Consider the following 22,807-nt stretch of genomic DNA (forward strand, 5'->3'; position numbering starts at 1 on the left):
AGAGCAGAAATAACTGTGGGAAGTAAATCAATGGCTGGATGTTAAAGGCAACCACAGTTCTGCACAAAATAAATAGTGTGGAAATAAAAAAAAAAGTGTAAAGAGTGTAGCATCTCGTACAGATAGAGCATAAGAAATAAACATCAGAAGAAGGCCTTGTATGCAAATATTTAAAGTGTTATAAAGAAAAAAACCACACACACACACTATGATGGAAATATTGAATCTGTTCATCAATGGAGTCCTGTTCTCCATCTTTGCCACAAAACTCGCAATGCCCCCCCAAAAAAACCCCTCGAAATACCAACACCCACCAGCACAGCATAACCAGGAAATGCAGGGTCAGCAGCGTTCCCTTTGGCCTTGCTGACCAACAGATATTCTAATAATCACCTTCCTTCTGTACTGTCAGGCCTGCAACCAACGGATCCCTCGCCCTGCCTTCGCCCTCTGTCTCTACTTATACTAGGGGCTTTACGGAGCGGCGCTGCTTCGATACATTAAAACTGCTGCCCCATGATCAAACGAGCAAATACCTCCCGGGTCAGCAAAGGGCTACCCCACGTCAGTTAACAATGCAGCATTTAAACATCAGTCGTATGCAAAGCGGCCGATACACAGGGGAGGAGATGGGCGGCAGGAGAAAGCGGAGAAGCAAAGCCTGGACTGGAGAGATAATGAGCGCACAGGAGAACATCAACAGCTATTTAAGGTAGTGCGTCAGCTCCTACACAGCTTTATGATGAAAATATAAGATGTGAGGCTCCGCTGACATCATAACCACGACGAGCTAATCATGGAGCACAGGCTTAGCGCTAATTTATAATGAAGTTTGGCCTTAAACATTTCTAATATTTACCATCTCAGAAATATTTCGTTTACAAAAAATACTGTTGCATGATCGTGAACTGGATTTGATATCGTTGCCTTTATTAGCTAATATCAGGTGGCTAAGGGGGAAGAATAACAGCAGATGTTTGTTCAGCGTATTTATGGTATGCTCATGCCAGCCTGGCCACAAGGATTTAAGCCCGCACACAAAACATACAAGCACACGTCAATATTTACGCATGAATTCTAAGCACACACTCAGATCCACGTCTGTGGCGGCAGCAAACACTTGCCACGATGAAATGTAAAGGTATACAAAACCACAAATAAACCTGAAAATATGCACTACTTGTGCATTTTTGAGAAGACTAGGATGCACCCCCTTTTTTAGCTTTAAGAACCCTTTAATCATGAAGCTTAGGAGTGAAGAGGGTGAGGATTTTTTTTTGTCTTATCCCTCTGCCTACTGGTTGGTTAACCGACTGACCTGCTGTCAAAGGAGTCTTTGTGAGTGTGCATTGGCGGAAGGCCAATCAGATCCTCTGGCTTGTCTGTCTCAGAGAGGAAAATGGCGCCCCTGGTATGCCATCAGCAACAGAAATGTGCAGACAGTCTGACTGCTGAGGCAGGCTTGGCTTGCTGTGGCCCTTCCAAAACTATGCCGCAGGAATTACCTGTTTGGCCAACAGCCAGGGGGACTCGGTCTGCAAAGTCTTGTGGTTGTTTATCTATTTATTCACTTACACTTCATGCACATGTGCACTTTAAAAACATTTCAGACTGCTTAACATCCACTTCCACAGATTCTCCTTTGAACTACACAGGTACACAGGATAAAAGCCTGTTCAACTCACAGCAGCAACAATCAGTTTTATGCCAAATGTGTTTCAAATCCAAAGAAAACCTGGATAGAAGATTTACTGAATGACTAGCAGGTGAAATCATACCACTGATCTTTACTGCATCCTAAGAAAAATACTTCATTTAACCTTCCATAAGCCTGACTCACCTGATAACGCTTCCTGTATGTCTGTATTTTGACAACATTGAGAACAACACTGCAACAATATTGAGCCTGTTTTTTTCTGAATATATCCTATAACAAAAAATAAAAGGGGAATAAAAGGGGAAATTTATGTAGGCGTTTATCCTTGGTGGAGCTGTACGAACTTATAAATGCAAATGTAAATCAAACACTGTACAACAAGAACACAAGTTCTGACAAAGCCCTGATTTATGTTGAACAGAAAGCACGATTGGTCGCTGCACAATCTGCACTCGTGCTCCACCATGTAAAACCTGCCAAAGACAAACACAACTGCTCAACAAAGTGCCACTTGTGACACATCATCCGAGGAAGCAAATGTTCAGGCTCCTGCTTCAGAAACAAACTTCTGACAGCAGCAGATGATGAAACAGAGCAGATCCCAAATTATTCTCGCACTCCTCAGAATCAGCTAAACCTGCTGCAGCCTGGAGCAAGCCCCTCACCCTCCTGCTGACAGAAAGATAGAAAGAAAGTGAGGAGAGGGGCCAATGAAACGACAGAGAAGGAGGAGGAAAAACAGTGCCGATGCAAGAATGTCGTACTTCTTAATTTTATTATTTAGGAGCGCTCTCTCTCCTAATGTTACTGTAAGTGTAAACATGTACGAACCAAAAGCCCATCCATTTTAAAGTTCATGAGCAGACACTTAAATGTACACACAAACATTTCCCCGAGCACACATGTCAAATGACCCACTCAGCAGATCATACAGCTCCACATGTTTAGACACAGGCAGAAACACCATTCTTGGCAGTGCTCGTGTGTAACTGTGAGCTCGACTGGCGGACTGAGGACGATAGTCGAGACTTGCTCATTTCACACTGAGAGGTGAGCCAGAGAGCAGCAACAGAATCTAGCTATAAAACACGGAGCCGAATGGGGGGGATGACTATAGCCCACGGTATAGTAACTGCCACCTCTGCTAGACTCCATCCATCCAAGGCTTTCTCACAGTTATCTATTATCATAACCTCTGTCTCAGTGGGCAAGTCTGACACATAAACCCCCTTTAGCGTGGCAGCTCTCACTTCGACTGGCCTCGTGCTGACTCACCCCTAAAATATATCGGGTGCGTGCCTCTGACGTCGCGTCGCAGACGCAGCTTAGGTCCAGGCTTGGGGAGCACTTCGTCTAAACGGGGTCTTTTAAAAATTCTCTATCCTGGTTTTGTAGTCATGTGACCGCTACCCTTGTTAACTTGTCTGCTATTTTGGATGTGTGACAGTGCAGGGTCAAGTGATTAAGGCTACGTCCACACGTACCCGTGTTTTCAAAATTACCCGGGTACGTGTGGACGTAGGCTTCAAGCAAACAGTTCAGTGACCTCCAGGTAACCTCCAATCATTAGGGAAATTCCCTGACTGTTTACCAGCACTCCAAAGGAGGTTGATGCCAGATTGCTGCTGTTTCCTGTAATTTGCATGGAAGACACTGCAAACACTTACTAAAGAGTGACACAAAAATTTTTGTTTTGAAGGCGAACATTCATCATCTCTGGTTTCCATTGCATGTTTTTAAGTCTTACCACTTGTCAGCTAGTAGTTAATACTGGTTGTATCACATCCAATTGACAAGTCTTGACATGACAAACCTCTAGACCGTTACTGTGTCTCACTTCCTTCTTTCCTTATGCACACTTGACGTGACCTCGGTACAAACTAGACATACAAGCCCTATTTTAGATATACAGGCAGTACTTTAAGTAATGTGGAGCACAGATCCACTCCTGAAAAACACTGTGGTGCATGTGGTGCAATTGCAAGGTTTGTTTTGAGCTGATCTGGAAAAGCCAGATAACTTATACAAGGAAGGGATGCTACACTCAAAAAAATTCAGAATCTATGAGAGTAAGGAAACACATTACCCACTTCCAGAAATTGATTCTGTTCATCTGGATGTGGTGTTTTCAGTGGAACAAGCGTTTCATCACTCATTTGAATGACGTTGTTAGGCAATGGCACTAGTTTCAGTCGTTATGCAACTGTACAGTTTATAAGGCAGTGGAAACCTGCCATTAGCTGACACTTGGATGAGTGATGAGACATTTCTCCAACTGACAAAAAAAAAAACAACTGTCCACTTACCTGGAATATTAGGCATACACAAAGACATATTAGCCAATCATGCATGTACATAATTGAGGTTCAGGAGTATTTCAGCTGTGTAGTGGCAGCCAGACCTATTTGCTTTGTCAGTAAACATGTAAATAAATGTACTTTTTACAAAAACTTTACTTTAGTTGCCTGTGTCCATAATATGAATTAGCATGGAGTTTGTATTGAGCTGAAACACTTTTTCTTGGTGCCACTGACCTTTGACACTGAAGTTATAGCTTTCTCCCTGCTCATTTAGATAGGGGCTTTAAATAACTGCCAAAATGGCTGAAAAGTTAAGAGTTAGAGACTGGCAAAAAAGTTTGCCTTGACACAAACAGTCTTACGTGGTCTGATGGTAAAAAAAAACAATTCACAAGTTAGAAGTATAAAACCAAACATTATAAAGAAATTTAACCCTTTTAGCTGTGTGGCATTTTAATGTCTGTGCTCAGAAGGCGGCCTACACCTCATGCAGTGTCACTGCTGACAGACCTACCCATCAGTCTCATCTTCTCCTTAAGTTAGGTTAAGTGCATTAGCTCTAGCAGCCCACGCACAGAGAGGCAGCATAGTGTACGGGGGGAAAAAGAAGTGTGGGAGCGTATGGGCAGGAAGCAGTGAGGAACGAAGAGGTGGATTTGACAGAAGAGTTAAAGACAGAGAGAGTAAGGGGAAAAAGTTTTTAACTATACCCAGCCATGATAGCACATTGACATTGCCTTTGCAGTTCCACTATGTATGCAAAACTGGCAAATTAGGTAAGAATTAAGATCTTGTATTTTGAAGAAAGCAGCGCTATTCGATAGATCCAGAGGGCCTTCGTTTATCAAGTGTTCCAGCGACTGTGCCATTCTGAAACTGAAGCGGATTTCACGGGTTAGTCTATTCTCGTCCGCTGGCCACTGTGGTGTGTAAAATGAGAGGGAATGCTATGTTTTGGGAAATCTAATTTGAGGGCCGTGTTTGTTTTCCCTGCGTTATTTTGCAACCGGGAGGCTGGCTCCAAAGCAGCACCACTCTCTCTTTTACCCTAGTTTCACAACAATGTCCAGCACCAGCGTCCAACAAAAACCCACATACGCAACTGAGGAAAGGACATTAAGCCGACATGGGTCACCTTACCTCTTCCTCATCAGTGGTCTCTCTCAGCAGTCTCTCACAGAATTAAGCAGGCCGCTAATTAGGAGGTTATTCACCATGCCACAGGAACATATGCACATGTGCGTACGTATAGATGTATTTAAAAAAACATAAATATTAGCGGCCATCTTTTGGCAGCTAATTGCAAAGAGCTCCCCCGTGGGAGGAGAGAGAGAGGTCCTCTGTCGATAATTAATCCTCGTTTAAAAAAGTAAATGACATTCATTAGCGGGGAATCGAGCCAAGTGCCATTATTTACATGGCAATAATCTGGAGCATGCTGGTGGCGCTCTTTTAATGTTACAGAAATAACTCTGGGACAGGGGGACGAGTACAGTTGCTTTCCCTCCTTTTTTTTAATGTGTGTGTGTGTGTGTGTGTCTTCGCACCCAGGAACAATTAGGCCCAGACGAACAGATGGGGACGCCTCTGAGTGAGAAAGCTCTTCTGAACGACTCTTCATCTCCTTCTTATCTCGCTCTCTCATCCGCTTGCACATAGTCACACACGCACACAGACAAATACACAAACGCTCAACAGAAATGCACACACATTTGGGCACACAGGAAAAACACACTGAGCTAACTTTTAACATTAACTGCCATAACAGAGACCCTGTTACAAGTGGCAAAACAGAAATGTTGAAAATGTGAGCCACAGAAATCACCAAGACTTGAGGGTCAAAGCACAAAAAGCTGGCTTGTTTACTGATTTTCATGTGCGATTTATAATAATATAAATTCTCAGTGAGACTTTTGGTTACTGTTTTAGGACTTTGGACAATTCATGCTTCGCACACATTCGCAGAAGGAACACAGCAGTCACATTTCTTTGCGATAACACTGCTGAAGCTGGAATAATGATCAAAAAGTTACATAATGGGCCATTTGTTGCACAAGGGGTTTTCTACAATGGCGCTAGTGTCTGCACGATGTACTGTTAGCGATGCACACAAGCATAAAAAGGATGAATGCAGAGACAAAGAGGCAACACTGAACACAAAACCCCAACATCACCTCTTGTTCTTTTTAAGAATGAGGAAATGCATAGAGAAACAGAGTTAGTCAGCATCTCTATAATACTTACAACCTTATAGCTAGAGATTAGCTTCAAAACACATTATTAATTAAATAATTAACAGTATAATTTTATTAAGGGGACGTAGCAGTGGACAAGGCAATTAATGGGATCTACGGTGCTCTATTTTCAAACCGTCAACAAATATGATCACAGTACCAAGTGGATATGTTTTGACATATTTTTAAATTAAATAATAATAAAACTTTATTATCTTTTGTTCTCTGTCATTTTATAACACATCACTCTCTGATTTAGTCCCTTTCTAGGATCATTATCCCGGCTGACCTGGATCCTGATCGGTTTCCCACTCGTCTGTCTAATATCAGGCAGCAGGTCACAGACATGAAAACTAACACACTTGTGCAACCCGTTACCCTTCTTTGTCTTGCTAAGTACAATGATTAAGGTATCAGTCCTTGGGGAACCAGGTGAAAAACAGAGGAGACAGCCCTGAGAGTATAAATCACCGCTTCATGGTTTCAGCGTGCTCTTAGCCTCCTCTGTGGACACAGGGGACAGCCCCAGCCCCCTGTAGTCATGCTTTAAGGCTGGGTGTGTTCCATCACACAAAGTAGACCCCTTCTTTACCTATAAGATTAAGTAACATTATGTCGTGTTTGCTGACACCGAGGTAGCAGCCCTGAGCCCCACAGGGCCTCCTCCTCCATCATATTTTGTTACATCTCCCTGACAATGGACTCTGTCAACAAAACAAAGACTATTATCTCGTCATCTTTGCTTCTTCTCACTATTAAAACTAAATCCAAAGCTAAACTAGTGGGATTAATGAAGGAAACTAAACTGCGGAGTTGTTGCTCTTTCAGTAACTGCAGTTTTAATGAATGCCTAATGGCACCCGCTCTGGACTGAGGCCTAGCGTGGCCTTTTCCGAGCCAAGGGAAACTTCCGAGAAATCCGATAGAATCCAGGGTGTGGGTCACGATAACTCGTGCTTCCTGCTAGCCCCACTTCCACGACCTCTCTTCCTTTAGCCACTCTTCACCAACCCTCAATCGATCTGCTTTTCTCCTGAGATCAAAGGTTTGCACCACTGTTGTACATTTAGCCTCGGCCGGGTCCTCCCACATCATGTCTAAATATTAATGATAATAAAGTCTCACACCCATCCCTGTGTCAGGCAATTACAGCCAACATTGATCCTTTGCTTTCTGCTCCAATTAGAACTCACCACTCGTAATGCGTCCTGGCACATCAAAGGATAACAGCCATTGATCCACTCCTGGATCTTAACGTTTACTGTTAGGAGAGAGGAAGGAGGATGTGGCGTGGCAGAGGGGGGAAAGCAATATTCTGACTAGAAAACAAGAGACGAGCAAAGAAATCATTTTATTCAGTAAGTCAGGTAAAGGGAGTGCTGAAACTCAGAGGGTAAGGCAAGGCAGAGGGGGCTCAATATTAACGGATATTCTGACAGTTCAGAAGGCAACCAGCATCCGGAACCCTGGAAAGACTCACAACAGTGTTCGCAACAGTACGGCTACACAAACCACCAAAAGCTCAGACCTTTTTGCTCGAAACTATGAAACGTGTACCTGAAAAAAAGCCGCATTTAATAAGAAAAAGGGTTTTCACAGCTTCTGCGGTGTCTGCCCATCAAAACGACAAACACCAAATCACTGCAAAACAATATAAAAGTAAATTTATTATAAGTTCAGCTCAAGGACAATAAATCCTACACAAATGCCCATCAACTGACACTAAGACTTTTAGCATTATGCCAACTTCTAAATATCGATGACTGTGCTGCAGCCAAACTTAATAAAGAACAAGAAGAAGAAGAAAAAAACAACAACTCTGGGGATTTCTGATCAGGCTTATACAATACAGGTCTCAGTGGGAGGCAAGAAAAGCTTCAGTGAAACATGAGTTATCATGACAACCTCCCACATCTATGTCTCTAGGCCAACTATCCTAGACAACTGACCTTTCTGACATTTTGAAGTTTGAGAAAAGCAAAATTTTTAAATCAGCGTATGCCATATAGAAATATTTACAGCACACCCAACTCAGAAAGAGAGAGAAAGGGGTAAAATCCGACCTACTGAGTCAATTGAAAGCGACACATCACCATTAAACCGTGGACATTCTGTCCATAAATGAAGCTACACAATCCCACCGTTGACACCATTATTTGACAGGGCTTGTTGTTATGGTCGTTCTGTGCTGGACTAATAGCTCTGATAGTCCTGGCCTCGACCATGACCTCACAGCTGCCTTTGTCACTGAGCTGGAGGAAGGCTTGCCCATCGCTCTGGGCTACAATGATACTCTTCATGGCACAATAATACACTGAAACACTGAGCAACTGGAATGCAACCCAGTGCTTTGTATACCTACAATTAATTGACTGGCTGTGGTTGAGGCTAAAGTTAATATATGTTGAGCAAGAAAGACACTGAGAAATAAACACAATATTCCTGTACAAATTTAATTTAAAATAAAGCTGGAATCAATAATAAATCATGCCCCAATGCTAATACTGGGGGACTCTGAGCTATGATCTTTATATTAGGTGGTCTTGAGGGCAAAACATATTTTCAAAATGACTACAAAATTTTCAATTAAATGTCACAAACCACTGCATGATTTTTCCTCTTTTGCTTTTAGCCTAAAGGAAACAAAATGTCTAAAAACGTCACTGCTGAACTAGAGAGGGAAATCTGGAACAGAGCAGACGAACTGGAGAGAGTTCAGGCTTGAGGAAAAAAAAAAAAAAAAAAAAAAAAGCTGTGAGGGTGCTATTTCAAAAAATAAAAAAATTACACAATCTGATATAATCGCATCATCAATTTTAAAATGTAGGCAATGACTTGTTCAATCTGTCTTACAGTACCTTGCTTATTTTATTGTATTTTTGATGTGCTCCTTATTGTGTTGTTTATGGTATCTTAAATACATATTTTGTCAAATCTTGCTCATAATTAGAACAATTAAATTCATTCATTCATTCATTTATTTGTTCATTTTCAGGCACAACAAATACCTATATTAAACATAAAATACACAAAACAAAAAACAAAAATTGCCTGAAAAAGGAGTGGGACGAAGAAAACTTATTAAATCCCACCCCTATACTCACTCATCAACAAAAAAAACAATAAACTTCCCGCAGCTACGCCCATCATTGCATACAGACCCATCAACAGCCCCGGGCACATACAAGCATCTAAGCGGCAGCTCGCAAACAACAATTAGAGCCTTCATAACTGAATACAGAATATATAAATTATAAATTGCATTACCACAGGTAACAGGCAGTAATAACTACAAGTAACAAACACACATACATATACATACATATATATCTACACACACAAGTACATATATGTACATACATATGCACACTTTTTTATTTTTTTTTATTTTGGAATCCATACCAGCAATGGTAAGAGAACAGACATTACAGAGCACACTAAAACCCATTATTGAGTATACTGTGACCAGACCAACTGTTTGTAGAGAAATTTAAATCTATGAATATTTTTGCATTGTTTCAGTTGTAAACTCAGACTGTTCCAGATTTTCACACCACATACAAATGAAAATGAACAACTACTAGCAACTAGAAAATCAATCAAAATCATTCTTAAATGTTTCTACGGCCATAACACCTCAGCGTTCTTTTCCATATTTGTTTGTGTATGACATTTTCCCCTCTTAGCGACCCACTGTCCTCTGGCTGTGGTATCCCTCACTATTATACGCTTTGCAAACATGGTGCTTTGCTTCAGCTCTGTACCTCAGTTGCTACCAAACGATGTAATTAAAGATTGGTGAAATGAAACCAGTGTTTAGAAATGGTTTATGTCAAGTCTGTTCTCAAATGTTATACCACAGGGGAACTTTTAGATGGGATGGGTGTGCATCAACGTCCTGTTAAAGTAGAGTCTTGGCCCAAAGGCTAAAGATAAAAAAAAAATCTAACCAACAGAGCCTTAATATAAGCCAAGTCACAAGACGAAGGCGGTGTACGATAATAATGCAATGGTAACGGTAGGAAAACATTTGTTGTTGGCTGGAAAATCAGGCTCCTCGCATGTGTGTGATACTGAGTGATGCATTCAGGTCAGCTGGGGAGAATGAGGGGATTGGCGGGCTCCACAAACAGGCTGGGAAAGTGACACCAGGATGCTAGGCCAAGACATCAATGTCCTCACAACTTCCCTTTAACAGTGAAGCAATGTTAGCCCTGGCGCCATCGGATACAGGGCGGGGGTTAAAGTTTACATGATGGCTGACAGGATGTACGCATGTTACCCAGCAAACAGAAAATAAACAAAGTGGCTCTAAATTTTGAAATGCGATGGTTTTCATGGCTTTAAGTGACAATGTAGAAAGAAGTGGATATTTGTGAAGAGGTCATGGAAAAAAAAGGTTCCATTTGAGAGGCTTATTTGTCAAATCAACTAAACTCTTTTTGTCATTGTTACTTTTCTTAGCTTTTACTATGTATGTGCAGAGTCTGACACTACAGGACTGTTTGCAAATTCTTCTGCTGAAAGTGGAAAGTTATTCTCTGCTCACTTAAAATTTGAGTGCAAGAGGCGTTCCTCTGAGCATTTCTAACAGCCTTACTGGTCTGGGAGTGATTTCTGGCCCAAAAGGCAAGTTACACCAGTGTCATGAGGACACTTTAGTGCTGTAGTTGGGACCTTTGTGTAGCAGTTAAACATTTGAAATGAACACTATTTATATCTTCATTTATTCAGATGTTTTTCAAGGAAGGCAAAGGCTTAGTTGTTATTTTGAAAGAATCTATTTTTGGACAGAGGATCTTTAACGAGATGTAGAGCCCCAAAGCATGTTGAAAATATACTTCTGACTACACAGGATCACAAAAGGTCAGCATAAACTGCATATACATTATAATCAATCAAATTAATAATCACAAGATATTCTCTTGATTTTCAGCTAATATTAATCAGATGAACTTCTTGTGCTTCAATCTTTTTAAAGATTTTCTTTTGCAATTATCTTAACAAGCAACAGTCAACAGAATTAGGCTGGCAACTTTAATAACTCTTTGTTTCTCATTATCAGATCCCTGAAAGAAGAGACCCAAAAACAAAGTGAGTAACTGAAGTTTTAGATTGTGGAGCAAATGTGCAAATGTGTGGCTGCACATACTATTGTGTTAAATCACACTGAGGGTTGCAGTAATAATAATCATACCAGAAGCATATCTGCTGCCAAAAAAAAGGAATAGGGGAGGGGGAAAAAATGATATTTTGTGAGCATGGCCATTCATGCTCAGACAGATCGTGATGGGATGATGTTGACCGTGGAGGTGCAAACTAAGATCCCTGTCGCCACAGAGACGTGAAGATTGTGGTGTAAGCGGGGAAGTCTTCTCTACAGCTGGCAGCAGGCCTGGCCTAGCACCAAGGTGCTCAGCCAACAGCTCCTCTCCTCTGTCACATCCCCCCTTCCTCCACAGCCGCCTGGATGCCAGTCTGCCTGGCTGGTGTGGTCCAAACAAGACCCAGCCATCGGGCCAAAGGGGTAATGGAACTGCTGCCAGCTGGGCCAGCACTTCACGGCCGAGCACCACTCTCCAAACAAACAGTGCAATGGGCCACAAGCCACGGGCAACATGGAACCTGTCATTACCAGCCGTGCATTGCTGGTTCACTCCCCAAAACCCGAGCCAGGCTTGAACGTGTACTGCACTTGACTTCAGCAAATTTCTCAGCCAGGATTTGTCATGAGAGAATCCCTTTTCAAAATCATGCTATATCATCAGCATATTAAACAATGCATATACAATTACCACCTAAACATCATTTTGATTTTTTGAAAACTTTCTGAAGGAATAAAAATATTATGAAGTCCATGAATGACAAGTTCGAGTTTGTTACATACAAGTGAAAAACTTACAACAGTCCCTGGGATTAACTGCTTACCATCTAATTAACAAAACATCTAGAAAACTTTCTGCAGTCCCAAGGCTAAAATTGGACTGTGTGGGCATTTGTGCCTCAGTTGGATTTTCTCCAGCGATCATGATTTTCTGGCATTTTGGCATTTTTGAGGCATCTATCATGAAAAAATGCAGTTTCAACATCACAAAATAAGAATATGTCAAGCGCTCCTTTCACTGGAATGCACCACAGGGACAAGAGTAATGAACAAAACAACCTGCGTCACAAAGTAACTTTGTCATGTGCTCCACACTGAGACAAATTGTGTTTCAGAGAGTGTGGAACAATAACTCAATGTACTACCGCAACACAAAACCACACAACAGATCTCAGTGACCATGCCTGAGTCAGCGTCAAAACCTACTAATTAAAATATCGGTGAATTTGTCCCTTTCTTTTTCTTTCATGCCATCGACAATAAAACAAAACAATATTTTTATATATTCTATATATACACATATATATATTGTGTTAGCTGGGAGACAGAGTGGTGACCTGTTTAAGGTGTACCCTACCTCTCGCCCTATGATGGCTGGGATATGGGCTGAATGTAGTTCTCTGTTAGCAATGTAATGGCAGACTGTAAGGGCCGTATTATATCTGCTGTCCAGTGCCTGGCGAACGGCACCATATGGCAAAGTTAACATCAAATTGATGTCACATCTGCTATTAGAAGGGGCTGTGTCTGCTGGTTCTGTAATTGTAGATTTTTGCAACCTGTTGCGTTGTGCAACTGCAGTCGGTTTAAGTGTATGATCATGTTGGTTTTTACTTCATTTAAAGTAATATATCACTACATATCCTCAGAGATTCACAGATTATATAGGAGATGTTACAATAGTTTGAATAAATGAGACTTCATGGAAAAAGAAAAAACAAACAAAACTGTGGAGTTCTTGTCTGAGTGGCAGTACCCATTGTCGAAGAAAATGCTACCGTGGGTACATTAGGATATAACAGCGAGCATAAATAGCTGTGGCTGTGTGATGACGTTACTGGCAGTGTGTAAAGAAACCAATGCTAAGGATATAATAGGCCCCCCAAGGAGCTATGGAAAACTCCTCTACCTGCAGAGAGCATCTACTGCCAGATGGGGGCACTGTCCAAAGTATGTGGTGCAACCATTCTGTGAATTTACTCTTACGTGTGAACTATGCTTCCGCCTCAGATCTACGCCGTAACTTAAGCCATAACCATAACAACATTTTAACCCTACCCCGCAAACTTTTACGTAAACCTGACATGCACCTCGTGGAAGACTGCAGTGTAGGGAACCTGCATCTGTATAAGAATATTTTATTAAATTAATTAAGGAAATTATGTAGGGATAAAAGGAACTTCCGGTTACTATGCAAGTTAGGATGTATATTTCCCGCAGAAGTGTAAATCGAGCTTTACTTTGTTGTTGTTTTTAGAGGTTTGCTGGCTGATAGACCAACATACAAAAATCTTAAGTGAAACATGTTAAAAACAATAAAAACTCTCCACTGCAGCTAGTGTCATGTTTTTTTTGTGTGGTTTTTATTTATTTTTTTAATCTTTGAAGTTTTTTTGTGCTTCCCTTGTTTCCCGGTGAACTCCGGCACAGGAGAAGTATGTCACTCCAATCCTTGTCTTGACCCATTTGTCAACCATGCAGTATTCAAAACAAAAGCAATTAGCTGAGCTACACGCTGTTGGGTTCCTGGAGGACCGCATGGAAGTGCATTTGCCTAAGTTGAAAACCTTTCTCCGTAAGATCTCTTTAGGCAAATACCTAAACAAAACAATAGATTTCAACACAACCACACCCAGTGGATAAACTGTTAAGAGGGAGGGAGGGATGGATGGATGGATGGATGGATGGATGGGCATGGAAAGCTGCATATTTGTCTTTGACCTTGACCTAAATTACTTTCACAATGATTTTGAGATCTGGCATTATAAGACTGACATTCAGTCAACAGCATGATGCAAACTATTTGCTTCAATATCAGAGATATATATTTATATATTCTTATTTCCCAAGAGGCAAAGCAGACATCGCTAAATTGGGTCAGAATTGGCCAATAACCATTTTAGGTGATTTACTCTTCTCACGTTACAAAAGCTGACAAAACACTGCAGAATTGGGGATAATTTAGTCTTTGTGTTGTTATTTCAGTGCCTCTAATAACCATTAAAGAGACGTGGTGCTAGATGACTTGAACAACAAGGTAAAAATTCATTTTGCACTTTGTTATCTATTCCTTTTGTTTTATTTCTTTTAAATTCTGAGACACCTGTATTGTGTCAGCAAACAAATTGCACAAATTTTCACGAGGCAATAGAGGGAATTCAAAAGAGATTCAGCCTGAACTTTTGTGCAGTGGTAAACCACACCGGGAGACTGGATTTGGCAAATAAGATATTTTCAAAGGTACTTGTCAAAACTGTTGTACACACCACTGAATGCCCTTCACAGCAAGCAAAACCAAACCAAAGTAAGGGATTGGTAGGTGGGGTCTGTCCTTTGGCCTTCCAGCCTTTGGGACTGGAAAGTATAATACAGCATGAAGTCTATTTTTGTATTTTGTATAAAAGCACTGAAGGTTAGATGTATTTTGCTTAAAAAAGGGACCAATTTGCTGTTGAAGTATTTTGACAGGAGCTCCTGATTCCTGCGAACGCCTTGTCTTGCAACCTTTTCACTTCCTTGAAAAAAAAAGTGGCCCTGTTTTTATTGTTTTGCCCATTGTGATAAAGGGGATCTTTTATGCCATCAACAACATGGCAACAATGTACTGCCTTTGTTTTGTTGAGCCATCCTGGGGGGGCGGTTAGGATGAGACACAGACATACAGAGGCACAGTAAATGATTGATGGGTTAGAAGAAAATATTAAACAGAAAGAAAGAGTCCAAATTCAACATTTGTAAATATTTCAAGCTCTTGCACTCCAACAAAGAGAGATCTGAGGGGCAACACAATAACAGAAAAACTCTACTTAACCATCTATCCTGACGCAAACATGACACAGGCGGGTGTTACTGCTGGAATTATTGCTGTTTGCAAGAACTACTGTTGCCTGGTGCGTGTTGAATGGTTCCTTGAGATTACTTACAAATAAATATGATTAAATCAGAGGATAACAATGTATCCAGCAATCATAAACTTTAAGGGCCAATGGTTCTGCTTTGACAGTTCAAATAATAGTGATTTAATTAGTTAAATAAAAAGGAGCTAAAATCCCTTTTCCTGGCGATTAGACTGCATTTTTAGCCAAAAGAAAGGACTATGCAAAGATGATGAGAGGAAGAGTTAAATGAGAGCTGAATGAGAGTGCAGGAAATGAATGAACAGTGCAAGTGTTTGGACAGGAAACACTTTATCCTGGCAAGTAATGGAGCCCAAGAGTTACTCATGACGGCAAAGGGACTGCATGTCCTGGCACGGATCGAGACGGAATAGTGAACTACACGAGCGAGTGTGTTGCAAAGCTATAGCAAACAGGACAGCCCGTTTACGTCCTTGACACAAAAACTGGCATCTAGTGATGCAGTGGCATTCCACAAAATTCCTGGAAGTTGTTGCATAGGATGCAGAGAAGTATCCACAATAGCTTGCTGGGAGGTAACAGGAGTCAAAGTAGAGACAATGTGATAGCTTCTAATTGCTTCAAAATGTCCTGAAGAAGGCCCCCTATTATCTATTTAAATCGGCTAATAATGGGAGGCTAGGAGGAGGAGATGGAGACGGGGGAGGTGGATGGGGATTGGGGGGGGGCGCTAGGCAGAGGGTGAAAGCTATCCTCTGCGCTGCTGTCGCCTCATTATTTTCCGTCTTGACGGACGCCCGCGCTCAACCCCTGGATGAATGGCCCTGTGCTGAATAAGTTATCGCCAGACACACAAAGGAAAGAGTGCGCTACACAAACAACACAGCACTACTGCAAAGCATGAATCTCTTTTTCCTCTCCTTCTCAGTTTTTTCTCCCTCAAACCCATCACCCTTCCCCCTGCTCCCTCTAGACGAAAGGCAGGGCCTGCCACAGACTGAAATCTCACCTGTAATTTCTACAGAAGCTCTCAGTAGGTGGAGGAAAAACACAAGGGATACAGTAAAATAAAAAGGCAGGAAGGATAAAGGCATCTATGTTTGCTGAAAAGATGCATACCTGCGTTCCTTCATTTTGTTTCATCTGTCCTTTCTGTTTGTGCAGCTCCTCAATAAAGACAGGGACCTCCTTTGGACAGCATCAGAAGATGTCTAAGAGGATGGGTCTTTTTTGTTCTGTAGACAAGGCCCGCAGCATGATCACTGAAAGTGTTTTGGTTTCATCAGATCTGTATTTTGTTGTCTGGACTGCTGGGGCTTGGCATACTGAATCAAGATTACCTTTTGATTCCCTATAGCTACTAAATGGAAGCCATAAAGGTAAATGACAACAAGAAATGGCCCATTCCCAACGATTATGGAGACTATGTGCTCTACAACAGTCAACTCCTCTCCCTTGCTATCACTCAAAATTAGAAGTGGAACTTTTGGACAGGAGAGCCTCTTTCCCCTCTGACGGGGAAATCAGAGGGTGCCGTGGCCCGACAGGCGCTCGACGGCAGATCAAACAGGGCGGGTACCCTTGGAGTGACACCTGGAGCCACTTCAAGGGATGAGAGCGCCACTGATCTCCAGTCATCTCGTCAGAACGACAGTCTGTCAGGGTTAAAGAAGGGGGAAAAAAGAAGCTCTATCAGCGAGGATGGTACGAGTGAGGTCGAACGAAGAATCACCTCAATGTCACGGATGCCTGACCCTAGAGCATTTGGAGAAGTGATACTGCAGAAGACATCTTTTTTGTTGGGATGCTGAAGATTAGCACTAGTTTTAGGTAGAGGTTAGAACTAATTGTACGCACAAAACAATACGATGATACACGATTAGTTCAAGATTGTCGTGCTTTGATTACAAATGCCATCTACCTCAGAATCTATCAGATGGCATGCAGCATTTACCAGATTTTAAGCTAGCTGTCAGCCTCACACTTTGGTATTTTTGCATGATTTGGAAAAAAAGAAAAAAAAAGAAAAATTTCTTCCCTATCACAAGCAGAATAACTAGAATTCAGCTATGGCCTGACACGCCATAAAACAGAAACCCACTATGGGCTGTATAATAGAAAGAGGGAGATATGTATGGAGAAAAAGAGGGCTTTGGCAGCCAGTTAAGCGAGTCAATCCTCAACAGACAACTGCATCCCTTATAAAACAACAACACGTCTTTGCCCTTGTCAACAACGTCTCCCTCTACAGCCCAGGCTTGTGTGTGCCTTTTTCTTTCTGCAAAAAACGTCCCATCAGCACTCTCTAATGGGCAAGGTGTAGGAAGAGAGAAAAAGACAGAGATGAAGCAGAAAGAAGACAGAGAGAGAGAGAGCGAGGTGGCAGTGGTGCTTTTGTGGCTGAGGAGCAGTGAGTAATGAGGCTGAGGCGCACCCTGTCATTGTCCCAGCAGCAGCCTGCAGCCACAGACACACATACAGACACACAAATACACACAGATGAAAAAAAAAGCATCTAAAAACAAGACTTTGTCTGACATTCAGCATCTACACTGTGAAGTACCTGATGAAACTAAACAAAGTAGTTTAATTTCAAAATGTATTTAAGACCATTTGGTCTTGTTTTGTTAGATGGATTCATAAGAGGTGCTTGTTTAAAACACTCCGTATGGTCTCTCACGAATTCTATTCATCGTTTTCTCCGTCTCTGCTGCTGGGTGACTCTGGATTATTAAGATGTTGCATCACTTCTCCGAAGCATGGGTATAAGGTGAAGGTAAAAAGTCCAAGTTCATGGATGCAGAAAACAACACCACGGGTGCAGAGCTGAATTTAGCTCTGCAAATGTGTATGCAGATGCGCAATGTTTATGTCTACCTTGAGAAACCTGTTTGGCAGTAGTACTGCAATGGCTCACATAACCAAGCAAGGCCCTTTTCATTGCAAGGTGATGTTGAAAGAAGCCATTAACACCAAATATCTTCCTGCAGAAAGCTAACATGCTAGCTCTGATCTACTTAACACTGTCAACAGCAGATGCATTTACTTTGATATGTGTAAAGTTCATCTAGGGGATGAGGTGGAGGCACATACCGTTCATTCTTTGCTCATTTGCCAGAATGAAAAGAGACTGGACATTAAAAAGAAAACATGCATTCACACACACTCGGATTGCTTCCCTGGAGGTAGTGGAAAAGGCCAAAGATAGAGGTGACCCACGGGGATGTAGTACTAAAGGGGGAGTGGATGCAGGGGGGTAGTAATGATGCCAAGCTGAACAAATTGCAAAGCAAAGGGAGTGCGTTTTAAATGTAGTACATGAAATTATCGTGAATGCAACACAGAGGGAAGATCAGAGAGGTTGGGATCCACTGGGAGCGATCTGCAACTCTCGGGACAAACATAAAGCTCGGCTACGGTGATGAGTTCAGCTGTAATACAAAGTAAAATAGGACAAACATGTCTTCCAATACTCTGCTGAAAATTCAGTGTGCAGAATTTGAATGCCTAGAAGTTTTCCCTCTGTTTTTCCCCCAAACACAAATAAATATAATAATAATATAAAGAATAATAAATGGAAAAGTGAAGGGAAAACATATGTGATCTGTTTCAGCGACAATTAAAACGTGAAGCTGTTCTTTTGCAACTTAATGACAAGATCTCAACACAACTCACTCACTGAATTAAACTCCATTAATTACACGACCTACATATACTAACAGGTCGGTCTTCTACGCAGATAGATACAGGAAGAGATCACATATCTGCTAATAATAAACAAAAGCACCAGAGCCTTAAGAGATCTTACAAAATAAAATTAAAAAAAATCCTGCTCTCCAGACGCTTTTCTGAGGGCATGCACTTTAGTCTGTTGACTCCAAATACTGTTGTTTTATTAGGTCGAGCAAACAAGGAAAAAAAACTACTTTCCATTAGAGGCAGAAAACTTTTGATTATCCTAGAGGCAAGGATGAGCTGTAAATACTATTCTCCTGCCAATTAGTCATATGAATAGGTTTACACCAGGTTCAGAAGAACTTCACTATAACAAGACTCTGAGGGTTAGCCGCAATAAGCCGCACTGTATTTTGTACTGAATTTGCCACATGTAGCTAAAATCAGAGAGACGATTGCAGTCACACATTAAGGCATCTTGTGAAGGCACGGCTCAAAAAAAAAAAAGGAAGTAAGAGTCTTGTTAAGAGCGTGGCAGTATTAACCTGTGAGCTAGTGCATCATCTACGCCCAGGCTGATAGGCTGATCTCTAAATCAGTGTCCAGAGAGTGCGCGAGTCTGAAGGCTGAAGCTCTGTCCATCCTGCCTGCCCGTCGCTACCGCCAGTCCCAGCCATGAATATGGAGCTGTTCTGTGGCTGGGAGCTTGCTTATGTTTTCTGTCTGATATCTAGGCCCCATTCCCATTTCAAAGGGAGGTCCACCCGGGGCCTTGACTTTTTGATCTGCCTGGCGACTGAGTCGACCACCTGCATGTGGGATCAGCTGCCAGCTAGAGCAGACAACCCCTCTGCTTCAAAATATACACACGCACCCCCTTCGCCCTCCCTTCACTGCTTCATTGCCCTTCGCTGTGCCCCCTCCTTCCGTGAAGCTGCCAGGAGCCCCCAGTGGTCCTAACTGGGTCTGGAGCTGCATCCCATTCCCCCCCCCCCCCCCCCCCGCCATTTCTTCTGACCAGGGCGAGTGAGATGTTTGAGATGCTCAGTATAGCAACAGGACGCATCTTCATGCAGTGATGGGAACATTTTGTATTAATGAAAGGCCACAGTGTCAATGCAGCATGGAAACAACAAAGGCTTTATCAAAAGGTCTGTGGCCTTTGTAATCAGGGACAGAGAGGCGCACTGTGAGCTGTGAACCTCTCAAACCTGTAGGTGCCGAGCCCACATGTATACAACTCATTTAAAGCTTAGAGTAACTAAGCATGAGTAGATGACACAAGACTGCGTTTTCACTTGTGACACTTGTTATAAGCCCGTGACACAACCAATTAACAGCACCTATGTTCCTGCCACCGAGGGTAATTAGTTAGAGTTTCACAGTCAGAAAATGTAACAATTTATTTTCAAACAAAGCCACAGCTATTTGAGATGTGTGTCTTTCTGAATGTTTCCTACAATAAGTGATATTCACACAGTCTTTAAGTTAATTGGCTTTCTTGAACCATGACAGCTAGCTTAATGAGTGTCTAATTGTTTCTCAGCTGGGGTGATAGCACACCAGACCAGAAAGACACTTCAAGAAGAGGTGCGACTCTAAAAAGGACACCCTTCATCTCGTAGATCACAATAAATCCCTCCGTTGTTGCACCTACACACTCGGCTCTATCGGGGCCAAAGTTTTTTCGATGCTTATAATCAACTTAAAACTGCTGCTGTGTTTATATATCTGGAAAAAAAATGTATTCGTGCATCCAATTAATCAAACATCTGCATTCAAACAGAAGAAAACAAAAAATATATATACTTAACTAAACAAACAAAAGCTGGAATATTCATCAACCTGCATGAGTATTTGTGTCCACCTCTGGTTTGTGTCACAAGTGATCCAGGTTCCTAACATGTACCAGAAACGGTTTCACTACACTCATCTGTGTAAGCCTTTACACGCCACACTACTTCTTCTGCTGCCTCAAACAAGTGGAGTATGACAAAGCAACCGGCATCAAAAACAAATACACTATTAATCAAAAAGCAAGAAAGGGGGTGGGTGAGGGTGGAGGTAATGAAATGAGTGAGGAAATTAGGAACAATTTCCAGAAAGGAGGGCATTTAACTAACCTTAACTGAATTTTTGGTCTGATTATAAATATATTATAAGCTTTTAAACTGAAAAAAAAAAAACCCAAAACAAATTATTTTATCAAATAGTGACAAAAAATAAAATAAAACTGTGTACGTTGTGGTGCTCCCGTCAAGCATAAAGGCAGGCAGTAGTCGAATAGGTTTGCAGCCGGGCCCCACTTTGGAAAGCCCTCATAAATCCTGATTTGAGACGGGCACTAACCAGAGGAGCTAAGGCATCAAGAGAGGAGGGAGGGGGGGCTGAAGAGTAAGTGGGTGGCAGCATGCCTCTTAAAATGCTACGTCTGATTAAGTCTTCCCATTAGGTGACAGCTGAACTTTAACATTAATATGATAATATTGAAATAAGTGCATGTTATTTACTTCAGCACCAGCAGGGGTGGAGGGAAGAAGAGGAGGAGGAGGGAATGATGAATGATTTCTGGACAGCTCTGGGTGACATGCCAGGCGAAGTGACCCCCCCCCCCACCCGGCCCTCCTCTTGCCATAATCAGGCTTGACAAAATGGAGACATATGCAGAAATATTGGTTACAGTCGGCGTCACAGCCCTTCTCAGGCCTTTCCTCTCCAGTATCTGCCGCCCGCCCTGCGAGCCACCCTCCAAATTGTCTATGGGCACTGAAGCATCTATTTCAATTGGCACTTCCTTCCTGCCCCCAGGATTTTACATTTAGTCTGTGTCATTTACATATTACTCTTAATCAAAATCCACAGCGGGTGACAAGGAGGGGGAAAAAAAACAACAACAAGAGAGAGCAAGAAACAAAACCGTGGCGTCACGGTTCAGGGGTAAGCACACAGACACTTTATGAAATGGAGATGTGACAAGACATTACGGTGTGTGTGTGTGTGTGTGTGTGTGTGTGTGTGTGTGTGTGTGTGTGTGTGTGTGTGTGTGTGTGTGTTAGGAAGCGGAGGCACCAGATAATGCAAGGCCTATTGAAATATTTGCGTTTGAATGCCTGTGCCTGTGTGACTGCCTTGTGAGTGAACTAGCACGCCAGGGAGACAAAGAGTGCAAGATGGATATGGGTGGTAAGTGCATTTTGTGGGAAAAAAATGAAAAGAGAAAATAAACAAAGGCAAAGAGAAGAAAAGAATGGAGACATGTACAGTGTGCACTTGTCTCTTCCAGCAGGATGCTGTACTGGGCTACTTGTTTCTCAGGCACACAGCACCACATTTAACCAAACAGCCACTCACACGATTTGTTTACTTAGTTTTCTCAGCTATATAGTTCTGACTAATAAGAATTTGACTAAAAGATCACAGATCCTTTACAAATGAGCTTAACCTGCTTGAAACATGAACAAAAGCACTTGCTAATAGCCACAGGTGACTGACTGCAGCAAGTTATAAACTATAATATTCACTTTTAAATCTTATGAAAGTCTTTATTTACAACCTCACAGCACTGTTAAAGCACTTTGCATACAAAGAGGTGCAGAAACAGTGTTCCTACCTGCCTCTTACCTTCTCAGCATGCCGGTAAGGATGCGGGAACTCTTGCCCAGGTTGGCGTCTGTTTCTCTCAGCTGGAGTTGTAGGGGAGACAGAACCAGTGAAGGACAGCTTTTAGTTTTAATTCTGAACAAACACTTGAGCAATTTCAGTTTAACACACTCTGTCAACAAACTAAAGCTGTTTTTTAAAAAAAAATCCCTCTGGTGAAGCACACACCAGGAAATAGTCCTTCTGATGTGTTTGCACAACTGGAAATATGTAAATGGGTTTAGGCAATGGTGGGTGGTGGCAGCGCACATAATGACCACTCGCTACTGTTAAATGCGCTGCAGTATTAGCTGCACATGTTGTGAAATCTGACATCGAGG

At 42.0% G+C, this 22,807-nt stretch overlaps 1 protein-coding gene across 3 annotated transcripts in view; it reads right to left on the bottom strand.

The window, feature by feature from the left end:
* The window catches only part of vti1a (vesicle transport through interaction with t-SNAREs 1A), a 115,800-nt gene that overhangs the window by 15,433 nt on the left and 77,560 nt on the right, over positions 1 to 22,807 (bottom strand). For 2 of the 3 annotated variants that reach the window (XM_085466408.1, XM_085466409.1), the window contains one exon: positions 22,449 to 22,510. In XM_085466408.1, the coding sequence (XP_085322534.1) occupies positions 22,449 to 22,510 (62 nt within the window). Of the gene's footprint in view, positions 1 to 22,437; positions 22,511 to 22,807 lie in introns of all 3 variants that reach the window. The other variant, XM_085466410.1, reaches the window with a different exon arrangement.

Source organism: Copadichromis virginalis, linkage group LG8, assembly GCF_057382275.1.
Source record: "Copadichromis virginalis isolate Kocher_CV1m ecotype Utaka linkage group LG8, C_Virginalis_male_GT1.1, whole genome shotgun sequence".
Taxonomy (NCBI): Eukaryota; Metazoa; Chordata; class Actinopteri; order Cichliformes; family Cichlidae; genus Copadichromis; species Copadichromis virginalis.